Source organism: Megalobrama amblycephala, linkage group LG16 (genome assembly GCF_018812025.1).
Source record: "Megalobrama amblycephala isolate DHTTF-2021 linkage group LG16, ASM1881202v1, whole genome shotgun sequence".
NCBI lineage: Eukaryota > Metazoa > Chordata > Actinopteri > Cypriniformes > Xenocyprididae > Megalobrama > Megalobrama amblycephala.
In genome coordinates, this window is record NC_063059.1 from 40,281,409 (window position 1) to 40,297,906 (window position 16,498).

General features: G+C 35.2%; 3 protein-coding genes across 7 annotated transcripts in view; 2 read left to right on the forward strand and 1 right to left on the reverse strand.

Moving 5' to 3' along the window:
* The window catches only part of LOC125248639 (gastrula zinc finger protein XlCGF52.1-like), a 221,620-nt gene that overhangs the window by 178,126 nt on the left and 26,996 nt on the right, over nucleotides 1-16,498 (forward strand). For 2 of the 5 annotated variants that reach the window (XM_048160704.1, XM_048160705.1), the window contains exon 5: nucleotides 13,858-13,961. In XM_048160704.1, the coding sequence (XP_048016661.1) occupies nucleotides 13,877-13,961 (85 nt within the window). In that variant the 5' untranslated portion in view covers nucleotides 13,858-13,876. Of the gene's footprint in view, nucleotides 1-10,898; nucleotides 11,475-13,743; nucleotides 13,962-14,255; nucleotides 16,317-16,498 lie in introns of those variants that run through there. The other 3 variants (XR_007180333.1, XM_048160707.1, XM_048160706.1) reach the window with 3 other exon arrangements.
* LOC125248643 (zinc finger protein 501-like) lies at nucleotides 1,931-6,190 on the forward strand. Its single transcript, XM_048160715.1, has 3 exons — nucleotides 1,931-2,053; nucleotides 4,148-4,347; nucleotides 4,590-6,190. Exons 2-3 carry the CDS (start codon nucleotides 4,263-4,265, stop codon nucleotides 5,687-5,689), a joined length of 1,185 nt encoding a protein of 394 aa, XP_048016672.1. The 5' UTR covers nucleotides 1,931-2,053; nucleotides 4,148-4,262; the 3' UTR covers nucleotides 5,690-6,190.
* Nucleotides 7,733-9,800, reverse strand: LOC125248713 (gastrula zinc finger protein XlCGF7.1-like). The gene is made up of 2 exons (XM_048160832.1): nucleotides 8,402-9,800; nucleotides 7,733-8,042 (listed from the first exon to the last, which is right to left on the reverse strand). Exons 1-2 carry the CDS (start codon nucleotides 8,484-8,486, stop codon nucleotides 7,807-7,809), a joined length of 321 nt encoding a protein of 106 aa, XP_048016789.1. The 5' UTR covers nucleotides 8,487-9,800; the 3' UTR covers nucleotides 7,733-7,806.

Sequence of the window (16,498 nt, forward strand, 5' to 3'; positions counted from 1 at the left end):
AATCAATATAAATGTGATTAGCCAACTAATGGCTTAAATGAACAACTACTGGTCGACTAGAAAAAAACTATTTCACATATTTTCGATCCAGAGCTCAGAGCATTGTACATTATTATCAGTGTAAAATTTTATTTGTGTATGACTAACCGGTACTATTTCTTTAAAACAAAATGCTTTGCAGGTCTGTCATCTCTAGTCACACACCAATCATCATCAGTTAGCTAATGTGTCCCACCCCAACACACACACCAGAGAAAAATCTTTGCAGGTCCTTTGGCCTACTCGGATGAAAACCACTTAAGTGAGCTCAACTATAGTAATGCCGCATTTTACTGTCAGTAACGGTAACAGCGTTTTAACGGGGAAACAGTAATTTGTTTGATTACTTTTTACTGAAAAAAAGTAACGGCGTTAGTAACGCTGTTTATTTATAACTCCATTATTCCCATCACTGATTGTAACTACATTTCATCTTTTTCTCATCAAACAACCAGACTAACGGAAGGTTCAACACAACCCATACTGGGGCACAGCCTAGACAGGGCTTTCTTTGTAGAACAGCGGTTCTCAAAGTGCCAATTTGCTATAGCCTACATAAGTCACGTTTTTATCATGTGATCATCTGTGATTATGTAGGCTTATAATGCATTTAACATCAAATAATCTAAATGTAGACTTTTACAAGTAGGCGTGTCAAGAATTCGCTGTTTTGGTTCATGTTTGTAGCGTGTGCCAGAAAGATATTTCAAGGAGACCAAGACACGCTAAAGCAGATCATTCTGTTGTAGTACAGTTTGTAATAATTTTGAATGTACACAAATAAAAAAGACAGAAGTACAAGCCTTCTTTACATTAATAGTTTAGCATCCAAATGTTCACAAATGCATGAGCCCAACGTCGGTGCAGTTTCAGGGTCAGTTCAAATAAATAAATAAATGCTTGTAATAAATGACACCATATATAGGCTATTTTTAGGCTACTATGTATATTTTTTATTATACATTCTTGTATTTTTTCATTCTTGTTTTCTTTTCCTGAATACCATTAATTTACACATTTGTCATGGAGTGAGGGGAAATATATGCAGAGCCTACATGTTAATAGTGTTTATAATGTTTGTCAATGTAGTACTTGTGTAGACAAATTCACTTATGGCTATAACTATGCATGTAAGAGAAATAGGCTAGGCTATTATATATGTTTATTTCATAAATATGAACTATTAGTCTGATTTTTAGGCCTGTTTTCTTTAGCTGGTCAACTCTCAAAGTTTGTGTGGGAAAGCTGAACAGAGCGGAGAGAAAGCACAATGACTTTGCTTTGGAAGTTGTCAGAGAAAATTACACATACCATTTTGTTTGACATCATTTAATACTCAATATTATTGAAATTAAAGCAGCAAAAACAAAGTTATGACTGCTGTGTATTTCCTGTACACTGGTATACTGGTTCCTATTTGCTTAGAGTCAGTGCTTCAGAAATGAGATTTTACAGTCAATAATTATTTGCATCTTTTCTTAATGGATAATTACTTTGCAAAATCTGCTTGAATAAATCATGTGATTTACTTAATTACTAATGTTTACTATATTTTTTCCTGATTGTTCAAGAGTTATTTGCTGTAGTTACAAAATAATAGAAGCTGTAAAATGTTAAACATACTGAAAAATAGAGTTGGCTGTTTTTTTATTTGCATATGGTTTAAAATGCCATTAAAACTGCTGCAGTAAGTTGCAAGTGTGTAAAAATATAAAGGATTTGTAGTGTTCAGTGGTTTTTTGGGTAACTGTTCCTATTTGTTTTATTATTGAACTGGAAAAATAGATTCTGAAACAATTATTTGTGTTAAACAATTCATTGTTTATATTCCTTTACTTTATGTGTACATCATATTTATTTTGTTCTGCAAGACAGAGGAAAAATATGTATGCTTGTTTATAAATAATATTTTGAGTTCGCTTTTTGAGTGACGTCATCTGTAATGGACCGGCCGCGCGCCTGCTGTCTGTGCTTTCAGAGTCAAAACAGCCTGTGACTGGAGAGAGTCAGTCAGGTATGTTTCTGCAGTGCTTAGCGTTAACGAGGGAAAATATGCTGAATTAACTGAACTTTCGATTTGGTATTAATAATAGAAGTGCCATAAAACCGGAACAATTTTATGTGTGCGTTTTTCTGCCAACAGTTCGATGTATTTTTGAAGATTTATTAACGCACGTCTTTGTTTTATGTTGCCGCCTGCGCGCCAAATTTAGAGCGCGGGGTTTTCCCTGTTAAGTTTCTTCACATATAATTTTGGTGGATTCAGTGTGTGGAAATATCGTTTATTATGGTAAATTAGTGATGAGGAAACCGAGGCTTTCTGAAGCGTTTGAGGCTTTCATCAAATTGTACCGAAAAATGGTTAATTCAATGCGCATTAGCGACATCTGTTGGTCAGCCTTTTTCTCTCAGCCATATCAAAGAGCTTAGAACACAAGAGGCGACACTTCTATAGACCTTATGTAGCCCCGCCCCTTTTCAGCGTTGCGCTCGTTGTCTTTTGACTTCCGGTTTGTATTTCCACAGCGATATTACGTTTATGAATGAACTGCTCGTTTTAAAATCTTCCCGATCTACTGACATTTGTTAAGACATCTGCTTTAAACATTACAATGCTCATGATAACTTTCATTAACTCTACAACAAGTAAATCCACTTAACCAACTAATTATTCTTTGACAGCGATGCCATAGAAATGTACAGAGCTACCGCAAAACGGAAGTTCAAAGACAATTTCATAAAGATGGCGGCGCGCTTGTTTCTCTGGTAAATAAGGTCTATACTTTTTGGGTAGCAGCCACGAGGTGGCGCTTTTGTAGCGCTGCCGCCATTTTGGGGTGAATATTCTAACCGGATAACAGCACAGACATACAGAAACAATGACAACGAAAGAGAATTTAAAGTCAAGAATTAAAAGTAGAATAAAAGAACACAATGTTCGGCAATCTACTGCAAAAACTATCAGTGTGATAGTACAAATGGTGCCTTTCATTGTTTTCCCAAAGAGCCTGACAGGTAATTATTTAAAAAAAGTGTAGAAATATTGTGTGTTTTGAAATGGGACATGCTAGCGTGGCGTTAAGTCAAAGCTCTGGAGTGTAACTTTCGAAAAAAGATCAGCTCAGTTATCCACACTGTTGGGCTGGGTAGGAAGCTATTTCACAGTAGTATGGAGATTGTGAATTTGAATTTGATTAAATTTTACAAATTTACTATATTAGTTACTACTCCACTAGGTCTGAAATATGTAGTATGTTTTAATCCCCTGGATCATGCTAAAAATATGATGCATTACATTAATAGAAGACAATACTGCAAAAATAGTCAAGCTGTTATATTCCTGTTATATATTGCATGTCCAATTTTCTGATGCATGTCCTTATTTTAATTTCATATGTTGATATTAATTCAGTGTTTATAATTCTAATACTTGAACTTCAGATAATTTCAACCCAAACTGACATGGTTTCTAGAGAGCAAAGGTTTTGTGGAGGAAAAAAAAGTGGAAGAAATAAACACAAAGTCTGTAAAATAAAACGTTAAATTAAATGATCCCTAGTCTAGTGTTTGTACGTTATTCTGTGTTGTCATCATTCAGGTTTTTGGCTAATTTCAGCTTTAATGTATTTTTTTTTTTAACAAAGCAGCTGATATTGCCATTGAAATCTATTGGGCTGTCGCATGGTTTTCAACACAAAATGGCGGAAACACAGGGCGGCTGGTTGGGCGTCATTGTTAAAGTGGAACTTTCTATTGACTGTTGTTTTGACTGACATATATAACAAATCATCGCGGAGCAATGATTTGAACACATAACCAAAAAATCTTTGGAAGTCTGTGAAATAATAGTGCAATCAATCTGGGATCAATACAGTTCTATCTAATCTCTTCTAAATTAATTTGCGTCAATGAGACCACAACTCGTGTCATGTAGCCTGGTCAACGGATTCACATATTGATCGATAATATAAGTATATAAGTAATATAAGTATGTTATCAATCCCAAATTAGTGCACACACAATAAAATGTTGTGTAAAAAGTCAATGTAAAGTCATACAACAATGAGCAATGAAGTGATGGGATAATCATTTCCCTTTTATGCATCAGGTGGGGTCGCAAAACCCACAACAATTCACCAGTAAATACTGGGAATATTCACATCATCCTACAAGAGAAGGACAAACTCCAGGTGTAGCAGTTGAAATCTGTGTGACTGTTAAAGATGGAGTTTATTAAAGAGGAGATTGAAGACATGAGTGATCCAGATCCATCCAGAATAAAACATGAAGATACTGAGGAACAAACAGGTTGGTGTCCATTCTTGATTCTTCATTGTTGACTGCTTTGGAAGATGTGAATTAATAAGCAGTATATGGATGATAAATGATAGAGAAATACACCTAAATTATCATAACCTTATTTAGCAGTTGTCAAAAACATTTTGTGAATGACAGAACAAACCTTTGCCTCATGAAAATATGACATCTGTTGCTTTCTGCTATTAAATCACAGTTCAATTGAACTGATTCTAACTTTATCTGTATTTTAGACCAGGTGGAAGTGAAACAGCAAAGACAAGAACTGAATGAAGTGGAGGAGAAACATCGTAACTTTAAAACTAAAAAAACAAAAGCCAAAAAGCTGCACACTTGCACTCAGTGTGGAAAAATTTTCAAACATAAAGGACACCTTAAAAAACACATGAGAGTTCACACTGGAGAGAAACCGTATACATGCACTCAGTGTGGAAAGAGTTTTGCTTCTGGATCAGGTCTCTCTTATCATCTGCTCCGTCACTCTGGAGAAAAACCATTCAAGTGTGATCAGTGTGGTAAAAAGTTTAATTCATCATCACATCTTAAACAACACCTGAAAGTTCATTCAGATGAGAGGCCTTATGTTTGTTCTCTCTGTGGAAAGAGTTTTTCATGGCTGAATACCTTTAAACTGCACCAGAAAACACATAATGAAGTGAGGGATTATATGTGCTTTGACTGTGGGAAGAGCTTTACTACATCTAGTTATCTGGAACAACATCAAAGAATTCATACCGGAGAAAAACCTTACAAGTGCTTATACTGTGACAAGAGTTTCACTCAGTCTCCACACCTGAAATCACATGAGCGAGTTCATACTGGAGAGAAGCCGTACCACTGTACTCAGTGTGGGACGAATTTCAAAGATGCAACATGTTTCAAAAATCATCTGCTCCATCATACTGGAGAAAAGCCATTTAACTGTGATCAGTGTGGTATAAAGTTAATTTCATCATCACATCTAAAAAGACACCTGAAAATTCATTCAGATGAGGGACCTCATGTGTGTTCTCTCTGTGGAAAGAGCTTTTCAAGGCTAAACAATTTTAAACAGCACCAGAAAACACATGATGGAGTGAGAGATCATGTATGTTGTGACTGTGGGAAGAGCTTTACTAGAGCTGAAAATCTGAATCGGCACCAAAGAATTCATACTGGAGAAAAACCTTACAAGTGCTCATATTGTGACAAGAGTTTCAATCAGTCAGGAACTCTGAAATCACATGAGCGACTTCATACCGGAGAGAAGCCGTACTACTGTACTCAGTGTGGAGAGAGTTTCATCCGATTAAATATTCTATTGACACATATTAAAAAGCATTGTTCACAGTGAGCAAATGTTTTCATCAGATCCAAAACTTTCAAATAAATCATGTGAGATTCACATAAAGTAAATGTGTAGTTACTTACCTAATAATAAACTAGTGTTGCTGTGAAATGCCACAAGATTTGTGTTTTCTATGTTGAGAACAAGAAAATTATTGAATTATTCTTTGATTGAACGCTATTGAAGAAATACAACAAATGTAATAAAAACAACAACAATCAGGTATTTGTCAATATATGAAACAATTCCCTGAATTTGAGTTTTTATACTCAATATGGATTTTTTTTTCTTGTGTGTTAAGTTACATAAAACCAGTTATTTCATAAACAGATTTATTTAAAAGTCTACAAATTTCTCTGCAACATAAAAGTTGTATAAGCTCTGTACAATAACAACAAATAAAACTGCCATTTTGTGAGCAAAAGTTATCTACAGATCCAGTATTTTAAATAAACTCAGAGATTCAGATAAAGTAAATGTATAGTGAAATAAACTTGTGTTCTGTGACATTAATTTTGTGGAAGTTGTTTTTGAGTTGTAACTTTCTGACTTGTCATTTAGCTGTCACTTTCATTTCAGTATATACATTAAATATTTTTTTCATAGACATAATTTATAAATTCACAATTTTTGTCCACTTAGGGGTGGTGGAAGAATATTGTTGACTTGCAACAGTTCGCTGTCCATAGGCTCTGTATAAAACATAAAATTATTATTTTAATGACAACATCTTTGTTGATGTGTGCATTTAAGTCATGTGGGCTATGTGTTAGTCCATTGTAGTATTTAATCAAATGTTTTAACTTCTAATTCTGAGGCAGGAACAGATTTTAAAATTTCTAAGATCTCTAAAGTTTGTCTCAGCTTGTTAAAATGAAATGGGAACTAAACTGGAATGAGACAAAGATGCTTTTCAGCAGGTCCGTTAACATAATGGTGGTGTTATTTCGCTCTTGTTGTTTATATTATACAACAAGAGTGAAATTTTATATTAAACAACTAGTGGCGGGGCCAATGAGTACCATGCCCCTTTTCTGCTTAGACATGGAAAACTTCTACAAAGAGAAGCCACGATATGCCACATGCCAGTAAAGTGTAAGGAAGTACTTTGTCTTGAGTAAATCAACAACAGAAGTCCTGATATACTTTGTGAGTGCCCCTAAGCAAGTAACTTTTTTGCTCAATGCTTACAATAGTTGTTCACAACAATTGAGAGCGCCGTTGCGGCAGCTAGACAGCACAAACCTGAATAATTGTTCTTAGATTTCATGTGATGTCACAGTGGCGTGGCCGCCATTTGTTGAACCGAATTGCAACAGGCTTTCTATCTGCTGTGCTGTGGGCTACAATATCCCCAAAAACCTTGAGTGTCATCAGAAATGGCCATCAAGAGGGACCACTGGACTCATTCATAACACTCCAGAATGTGCAGTGAGTGCTTTATTTCGGTAACATATTGATAAGTTAAGCATTTGCAAACATTAGCTGTCCTAACATAAACACCAATTCGTTAACAATCAGTGTTTCCAGACAAAATAGGTTATCTGTGCCACTAACTAACATTATGTAAGCTGTTAGGGTATAATCCTCTGAACCTCGATTACGTGCCAAGTCTGTTTGCCTACCGAACACCTTACCCAGGTGAAAAAAAAGTACATTGCTATAATATACTTCAAGTGCTCTATTTTCGTGCACTAATTTTGTACTTAATATACTAAAAATTCTTCTTAAGATCATCTTAAGAACATCTAAGTGTACTCAACTGTGCTATTTTGAGACAGCATGAAATATGAACTAAAATGTGCTTTTAATATACTATCTCTGTATTTAAAAAATGTATTTAGATACCACTTATAGTACATTTGAACCCATAGTGTACTACAAGTGGTAGCTAAATATATTTTTTTAAATACAGAGATAGTATATTAAAAGCACATTTTAGTTCATATTTCATGGTGTCTCAAAATAGCACAGTTGAGTACACTTAGATGTCCTTAAGATTGTTTTAAGTAGTACTTAAGAAGATTTTTTAGTATATTAAGTACAAAATTAGTGCACGAAAATTGAGTACTTTAAGTACATTATAGAAGAATATGAATACGGTTTCTCTCCAGTATGAATTCTTAAGTGTTAAGGTCTCCTTTTATTACAAAACTTTTTCCACACTGAGTGCATGTATACAGTTTCTCTCCAGTGCGAAATCTCATGTGTGTCTTAAGGTATCTTTTTCCTGTGAAACTCTTTCCACATTGAGTGCAGGTATGTGGCTTTTTAGCTTTGGTTTTTTGAGTTTTAAAGTTCTGATGTTCCTCCTCCACTTCATTTAGTTCTTCTCTTTGCTGTCTCACTTCCACCTGGTCTAAAACCCACATCAAGTTAGAATCAGTTCAAGTGAACCCTGATTTAATAGCAGAAAGTAGGGATGGTAAGATTCACAAATTCGCATCAGTGCATTGGCATAAAAGTTAATGCGATGCATTGATTTAAAAAGTGTGCATCGGATACAAGTTGGCATTTGTATCGCGATGCATCCTTTTTTAACATATTGCATCTGTAAAAAATTATTTATTAAATCAAAATCAAATTGCAATATGAACTAGTGTCTGTGAATAGTGTCATTTAGATGTATTTCTTGCTCATTTATCAACCTTATACTGATTATTAATTTACATTTACCAAAGAAGTCAACAATGCAATGAAGCAAGATTGGACACCAACCTATTTGTTCCTCAGTTTCTTCATGTTTTATTCCTGATGGTTCTGGATCACTCATGTCTTCAATCTCCTCTTTAATAAAGTCCATCTTTAACAGTCACACAGATTTCAGCTGCTACACCTGGAGTTTGTCCTTCTCTTCTAGGATGGTGTGAATATTCCCATATTTATTGGTGAATTGTTGTGGGAGGAGTTTCACTGCAGGTGTGAACTGTGATCTCTGTATTTTTGTTCAATCTGCATTAAAAAGAAGCTGTTTAATGCAGCTTCTGAAAAGCCAAAAGTTCCCCATTTTTAGTTCATTCATTATAGTAATGTCAGAGATATTTACATTTGCGCATTAAATACTTTTTTTTTTTTTTTTGGAAACAGTCTGAAACAAACTACAGGGTCATCACCTTTGAAATTTCATATTTGTCTTTTCTCTTTCACATCCACCTCTGGTCTGAAATAAACATTAAGTAGTTAGAATCATGGGCTTAAATGTCATCTAACATTTGGGAGGACAATAAACAAAATTTCTTGAAGGGGGCACAAATAACAGCCAAAATTGTACTTGTAAGTATATGCGATAGTAGTTTAAATATGAGTTAGGTTCATAGGTTAACCATGTGTCCATATTATCCCCTGGTTTCACAGACAAGGCAGATCTTAAAATATCCCAGTGCCATTTTTTTGTCTCAAGATGCACACCAGGAATGTTTTTTTCTTTTCTTGTGAAATATATAAAAGCTACTTAGATATATTAACTGAACTAAGGTCTAATCTTAATCTTAATTATTTTGTGTCCTCCACATAGTATTTTATCCTTCGTCTGGGACAGAGGACGTCTCTTACTTAGATATTCAACAGCAGCAAGCCCACTGATCCCCCACTTTAATAATGCTATTTCATGTATTCTGACTTATTTACATTGTTAAAGAGTTGGATTCTCATGCTAAACATGGCCAAAGTTTCAAAACACGAGTTGGACGTATGACGGAGTATTTATGTTCCAAAAATTTTCTTCCAAATAGTCACAGGTTTCACATATTTTTTTTTCAAGCATCAGTCTGAGTGACATCAACGGGGGCGGAATTCCTTGTATGGGCACTTCTCCCGGAAGGGCGCGCGCACACTTGGACCTGAGCGAGAGAGCAAGGGCATGCCTATCAACGCGCGTTCGGGTTTACGGAAGTCGTTGGCAGCGCTGCAGAGGTCACAGGACTGGAAATCAACAATGTCACTAAAGAAGTGTGTTTTTGGTTGTGAGGGAAAGATAACCTTGTTTCCTAAAGAACCCAGCATTAAGTGGAGCTGAGAGTTTTGTTCTCACGCAATACATTGATGCGCTCTCGACATTTGTTATTAAAATAACCACAGAAACTGATAGTTACAATCACTTTTTTATTGGTTAAAATGAATGGAGAATATCTTGTGTTTTCCGTGGCTGCTCGAGCCCTCAGGATCGGCGCTTATGGTTTCATAAACAAGGCCCAGTTCAGCGCTGGATTTACAGATCGTTTGAAACTGAAAGATGGAGCAGTCACAGCGATAATGATCCCAGTCGAAACAGCAGGTGGTGAGTAAAACTGCTTCAAATGTCTGTTTTGTTGGCAATATAGGCACCTAATTGTAATATAATATAAACCACATGAACGTAGTGAATTAATAAATTAATTATTCATCATTCAGTGAACCCTGATTTAATAACAAAACAAGGGAGATCAGGTATCTGTCTATCAAGTATCAGATCTTTGATGAGATAAAGGTTAATTCTGTCATTCTCTTGTTAATAGTTATAATGTGGATGACAACTGCTGTACAAGATTATGATCTGTGCATTTGTATCATATATCCCTAAATTATTTGCTTTTTTTCACAGCTCTTATGATTGTTATCCAACAGTATAAACTAAACCAAACAGTCAGTGATCATCATGCATTTAAACAATTCATAAATATTTCAGCCATATTTTTTTTTTTTTTTTTTTACATTGAAATGAATGTTTTGTGTAGAAAGTAACTAAAGGATTAAACAAGAGAATCTGGTGATTCGGATAATACATTGTCATTTAACTTTCATTTTACAAATTAAATTACACACCAGTGAATGTTGTTAAAAATTTTTTATATGTAACGTTAGCAGATTGCACCAGCACCTCCCAGGTGAAAAAATACTATAGTAATTTATAGTAAATACTATAGTGTTTTTGAACCATACTATAGTAAAGTTTGAATTAATTTGTTGTGCCAATTCTATAGTTGTGGTAATATAACAACTATAGTAATATAAACAAATTACTTTATCCAATACTGTACTAAGTCCTTTAATCTATAAGGTATATTATACTACAATATACTAAAGTTTACTGTTGTAAAAAATTTAACTATACTACAGTATTTATTACAGTTGATCAGTTCACTATAATTAATATTACAGTATGCTGTAGCATTCATTAACAAAGTGTTGTAAATACTATAATATACAGTATACTACACTTTACTATAGTATATGGTTCAAAAACACTATAGTATTTTTTCAACTGGGCTCAAATGAACAACCAACGCCAGGCTCTTTGGGGACCACGTCTGCAGTTTATTGACAGAGGACAGAAAATCAACACACAGAAAAATTATGTGGAGAAACTTATTAACAAGGAAAACCTGTAATTTGGCGCGCAGGCGGCAACATAAAACAAAGACGTGCGTTAATAAAACTACAAAAATACATCGAACTGTTTGCAGAAAAACGCATACATAAACTTGTTCCGGTTTTATGGCACTTCTATAATTAATACCAACTCAAAACATAACTCAATACAGCATATTTTCACTCTTTAACGTAGAGAACAGCAGACACTTACCTGACTGACTCTCACCGGCTCTTGTTCTGACTGAGATAACAGGCGCGTGACTGGTCCATTACAAATGACGTCACTCAAAGAGCGCGCCGCTCAATAATGCTAGTGCTTACTGCTTACTTCTATCAACTGTAGTCTGCTGCTTTTGTTTTCAAGAAGAGAAAAGCAATTTCGGGAATTATTAAATAACATCTGGATGCATTCATATGTGGTAAAAGGTCTCCTGCATGACAGGTATGTAGCGCTGGGATTTTAATTCAATCATGTTGCAAAACAGACCAACTGGATTTGTTCAGTAATGACAGAAAACCACAAACTGCTCATCTGATTTTATTTATTATACATTTTGAAAAGACAAAATCATCATCGTCGGCAATCATCGTTCTTTAGGGGCTTTTGCACCAGAGGAACTTTTTAGCACACGTACATCTGCAAGATGTCTGTTAAAGATCACTTCATCTGGAAAGCATCTGCTGTTTACAAACATCTGATAGACATCTTTAAGATGTCAGTTTTACATACATTCTAATTCATTAACATCTTAAAGACATCTTCTAAATGTCTATTTGACATCTGACAGGAAACGTCCTATAGACGTATTGCAGATGAGCAAAAAAATACGTCTTCCAGACGTAAACACACACATCAAATTGACATCTCCGAGATGTATGTGTGCTATCAGCTATTGTCTGTATTACCCGGACTTTGTGTTCGCACCGTAGGATCTAGGAACGATTTTAGTTCTAGGTACTCCTTTTGGGAGAACTAAATTAGCTTCTACTTCAGAGTACGGTCTGACCCAGAACTAACTACCAGTAATGTATGTTGATTGGCCAAACACACTCGAAAAACCGACACCCGCCATTTTTTTTAAAACACACACAATTCATTTATAGGTAATATATTTACTCCACAAAATAAATCTACAAACATGGAAAACAGTGACAGATGGACCTCTCAACCTTATGCTAAGAAGAAAATCCAGGAAAATCCAAAAAGGTAGCACAAATACGGAAGTGGTTTGGTTATTTCCATCACAGTGCTTCCCACACATAGACTTTACTTGGGCGGGCCGCCCAGGTATATTAACGGCCGCCCAAGTATATTTGGAGACACATTTATGCTTTTATTATTTTTATCCTCTCATACTTTTGTATCCGCCCAAGATAAAGAAACTATCCGCGATCGATTAACTAGTGGAAAATCTCCCCTCACCCTACGTGTTTCGTACCTGCTCGTTATGTGTGCGTCAGAACTGTTTACTCCCGCTGACATTCCCATGTGCACTGCAGAGACGTGCTGGATATTTCACAAAGAGCGCTGCATGTTGCAATGTCACAAGGCGGCGCTGTTGCGCATTCTACAGGCTCGCGCAATTCAGCACTTCAGACTGCTTCAAAGTGATTCTCAATCAATGAAAAGCGCAGATTTATGCTAAGCGATTGCTAATGAACTCAAGTTGATGAATTATTACAATGTCTACTTTATGGCCTTTATATACAATGTTTTAGACGGTTGTAAGAATCTGAAGGATCAGCCCGAAATTCTGTAGACATTTCAAAATAATATTCCCGGGCTTGTTTATAAGTTAATAAGTTGTCTTCATTTTTTAAGGCCAAATGTGTAATCTGTTTTTGTTAAAAAACTATACTTTAAAATGTAATTAATGAATCTTCGAATTTTTGTGGCTTCAGTCATGGTTGGGATACTCTTTTAAAGCTGGCAGCATTAACAGTTTATATATCGAAATATATTATCGATCAATATGGGAAAAATAATCGAGATCAAATTTTTGCCATATCGCCCAGCCCTACTTGGACCCCTAAAGACATAAAACTTGACTTGACTTGGACCTCAAAGACTTGAGACTTGACTTGGACTTGACCGCAGTGACTTGTGAACATGTCTGACTGGCAGTGCGAAATGACGGTTTCTTGTAAAAAATGCTGGATCGCGCGCATTTCATCCCAAGCCGACAAACTGACGTCATCTGAGAAGGAATGCCATTCCAGAACTTTTCAGATTTTGATTAAACATTACCACGACAAACAATTTTTTCTGTGTATTAAATTGCACTGATTAATTGTTCAACACAAGACTAGTAATATGCACTAACAAAGTAAATAACAAAGTAAAACGACTTTAAAAGAAGGAATTGATTCAGAAGATACAAATGAATCATCAGCAATTCCAGGTAATGGGCATTTGGTTTCCAATATGCACTGTAAGAGGTAGACCAATCACAACAGACTGGGCCATCTGACCAATCAGAGCAGAGCTGGATCATAGAAAGGAGGGGCTAAGAGAGACAGAAACTTCAAACAAACAGTTTTCAGACTCTTTGAGAAATGAAGCGATATGCAATGGATATTATAAGAAGATTAAAGTGTTAAACCTATTGCAGGAGACTCCAAAATAAAACTAGAACCGTTAAAATAGCATAACAGGGGCACTTTAAAGTAATCCAGTATAAAATCAGTAACTTCTCTCTTGATTTTTCCAGATCTGGTCCTGTGGGTGTCAGTATCACACATACCCCCTTTCCACCAGCACGAACCGGGTGCTAGTTCAGAGCTAGTGCTAGTGTGTCCTACAAACTCCTTCTGTAGCAGCTGAAATCTGTGTGACTGTTAAAGATGGAGTTTATTAAAGAGGAGATTGAAGACATGAGTGATCCAGAACCATCCAGAATAAAACATGAAGATACTGAGGAACAAATAGGTTGGTGTCCATTCTTGATTCTTCATTGTTGACTGCAGAGAAACATTAAGGTATCACAACTTCAGTTCAACAGATTTGGTTTCAGATTTTTCAATTCAGCATAAATGATACATAAAATGCAACTAAACAGTCATAATCTTGAATAGCTGTTGTCATCCACATTTTAAAAGGATTGACAAGAAAATCACTAACATTTAGCACATCAAAGATCTGATACTTGATACTCTTTTTCTTTCGTCTGTTAAATCAGAGTTAATTTGAACTTATTTCAACCACATAATATTTTCATTTTAGACTGGATGGAGATGAAATAGCAAAAACATGAACTGAATGAAGCAGAGGAGGAAAAGCATAGCATTGAAATTCAAAGAACAAAAGATAAGCCATACACCTGCTTTCAGTGTGGAAAGAGTTTCAGTCGCAAAGGAAACCTTAAAACACACATAAGAATTCACTCTGGAGAAAAACCGTTTACATGCACTCAGTGTGGAAAGAGTTTTGCTTGTCACTCAGGCCTCACATTTCATCTGCTCCGTCACTCTGGGGAAAAACCATATAACTGTGATCAGTGTGGTAAAGATTTTATTTCTGCATCAAATCTAAAAACACATCTGAAAGTTCATTCAGGTGAGAAGCCTTATGTGTGTTCTCTCTGTGGAAAGAGTTTTTCAAGGATGGATGGTTTTAAACTGCACCAGAAAACACATAATGAAGCAAGAGATCATGTGTGTTGTGACTGTGGGAAGAGCTTTATTACAGCTGGTGAACTGAAACGGCATCGAAGAATTCATACTGGAGAAAAACCTTACAAGTGCTCATATTGTGACAAGAGTTTCACTCAGTCTGCACACCTGAAAATACATGAGCGAGTTCATACTGGAGAGAAGCCGTACCACTGTACTCAGTGTAAGAAGAGTTTCAGAGATGCAACATGTTTGAGAATTCATCTGCTCTGTCATTCTGGAGAAAAACCATATAACTGTGATCATTGTGGTAAAAAGTTTAATTCATCATCAAATCTAAAGCGACACCTGAAAGTTCATTCAGGTGAGAAGCCTTATGTGTGTTCTCTCTGTGGAAAGAGTTTTTCATGGCTGAAAAGTTTTAAACTGCACCAGAAAACACATAATGAAGTGAAAGATCATCTCCCAGTTTCACAGACAAGGCTTAATCTAATCCCAGACTAAAATGCATGTTTGAGCTGTTTTAACTGAAAGCATATCTTAAAATATGTCAGTGCAGTAATGTATTTTCTAGGGTATGTTCATAAAAGCTACTTAAATGCCCTAATTGAACTAAGGCCTAATCCTGGCTTAGTCTAAGCCCTGTCTGTGAAACCGGGCCCATGTGTGTTTGTGACTGTGGGAAGAGCTTTAATAGAGCTGACTGTCTGAATCAGCACCGAAGAATTCATACGGGAGAAAAACCTTGCGAGTGTTCATACTGGAGAGAAGCTGTACCACTCTACTCAGTGTAGGAAGAGTTTAAATGTTTATCAGGCCTCTAAACTCATATGAAAAAATGTTGCAACTGAGGACTGCAATGTTTGTGAAATGTGAAAAAACAGCATGAGTAGCTCTAGCTGCTGATTACTGGTCACTGCAGTGAGCATAAAAAGCATTATTTCATAATCATTATGCACACAGCATGTTTGTTGAAACCTGGAAGCCACAGAGAGAACACTTTTTTAAATTTTCATCTAACAATGTACAATATAATACAATATTTATAATTAAATTGTCTATAAATAATATATATTGTTTATATTAATGGTCTATAAATTATTAATTTTTTGTGTCAAATTCTATAGGGATTTATATACATCTAAATTTTTCAAAAAACATGATGGGTTTTTTTTTCAATCACTACCTTCAATAAATTAAGTATTACTGATCAAGCTTTTTGCAATGATTCCATTACTTTAAAAGAAACTGATGAAGCAATTAAATGTTTAAAAAAAATAAATCCCCTGGTTCTCAGAGCTCTGTCAATTGTTTAGTAAAAACAGCTCCCTTCTTGTTAAATATTACCAGCACAGATAAATCCCTTCTTCCAACTACTTTATTCCAACGACCAATTACTTTTAATACACTTATTTTCTTTGTAAATTTTATATCCATAAATGCAAGTTCAACAACAAAACATTTTTTTAAATAATATAAAAAGTACATCAAATCTATTATCTTCAGTAAATAAAAAGCAAGTTAACAACTTAAATTTGCAATGCGTTCAATTTGCATAATCTAATTTATGTATAAATCAATCTCTTACTCATGTATTCCCCTTTCCTTTTATTTTGTTGACTGTAGGTGCACTGTTTATAAATGTTGTGTTTTACAAATATGTAAACTGTATTTTTGCATCATTAAAAAAAGACAATCTAACTGGCATTTCCTTCAATCATCGCAGCACTGCATAAAGTCCAGCACACCTGAAGTATTAAATGAAAGTGTTTCTTCACAAAAACGACACCTCTAAATATGTTTTGGCTATACTAAATACTATTTAAGACCCATGCGCAGACGTAAATAGAGACA

What these genes read in the sequence shown, in the direction of transcription:
- LOC125248643 (XM_048160715.1), top strand. Translation starts at nt 4,263, where the DNA reads ATGGAGTTTATTAAAGAGGAGATTGAAGACATGAGTGATCCAGATCCA. An exon ending in AGATACTGAGGAACAAACAG is followed by an intron (nt 4,348 to 4,589) that starts GTTGGTGTCCAT and finishes TCTGTATTTTAG; the next exon opens with ACCAGGTGGAAGTGAAACAG.
- LOC125248713 (XM_048160832.1), bottom strand. Translation starts at nt 8,486, where the DNA reads ATGGACTTTATTAAAGAGGAGATTGAAGACATGAGTGATCCAGAACCA. An exon ending in AGAAACTGAGGAACAAATAG is followed by an intron (nt 8,043 to 8,401) that starts GTTGGTGTCCAA and finishes TGTGGGTTTTAG; the next exon opens with ACCAGGTGGAAGTGAGACAG.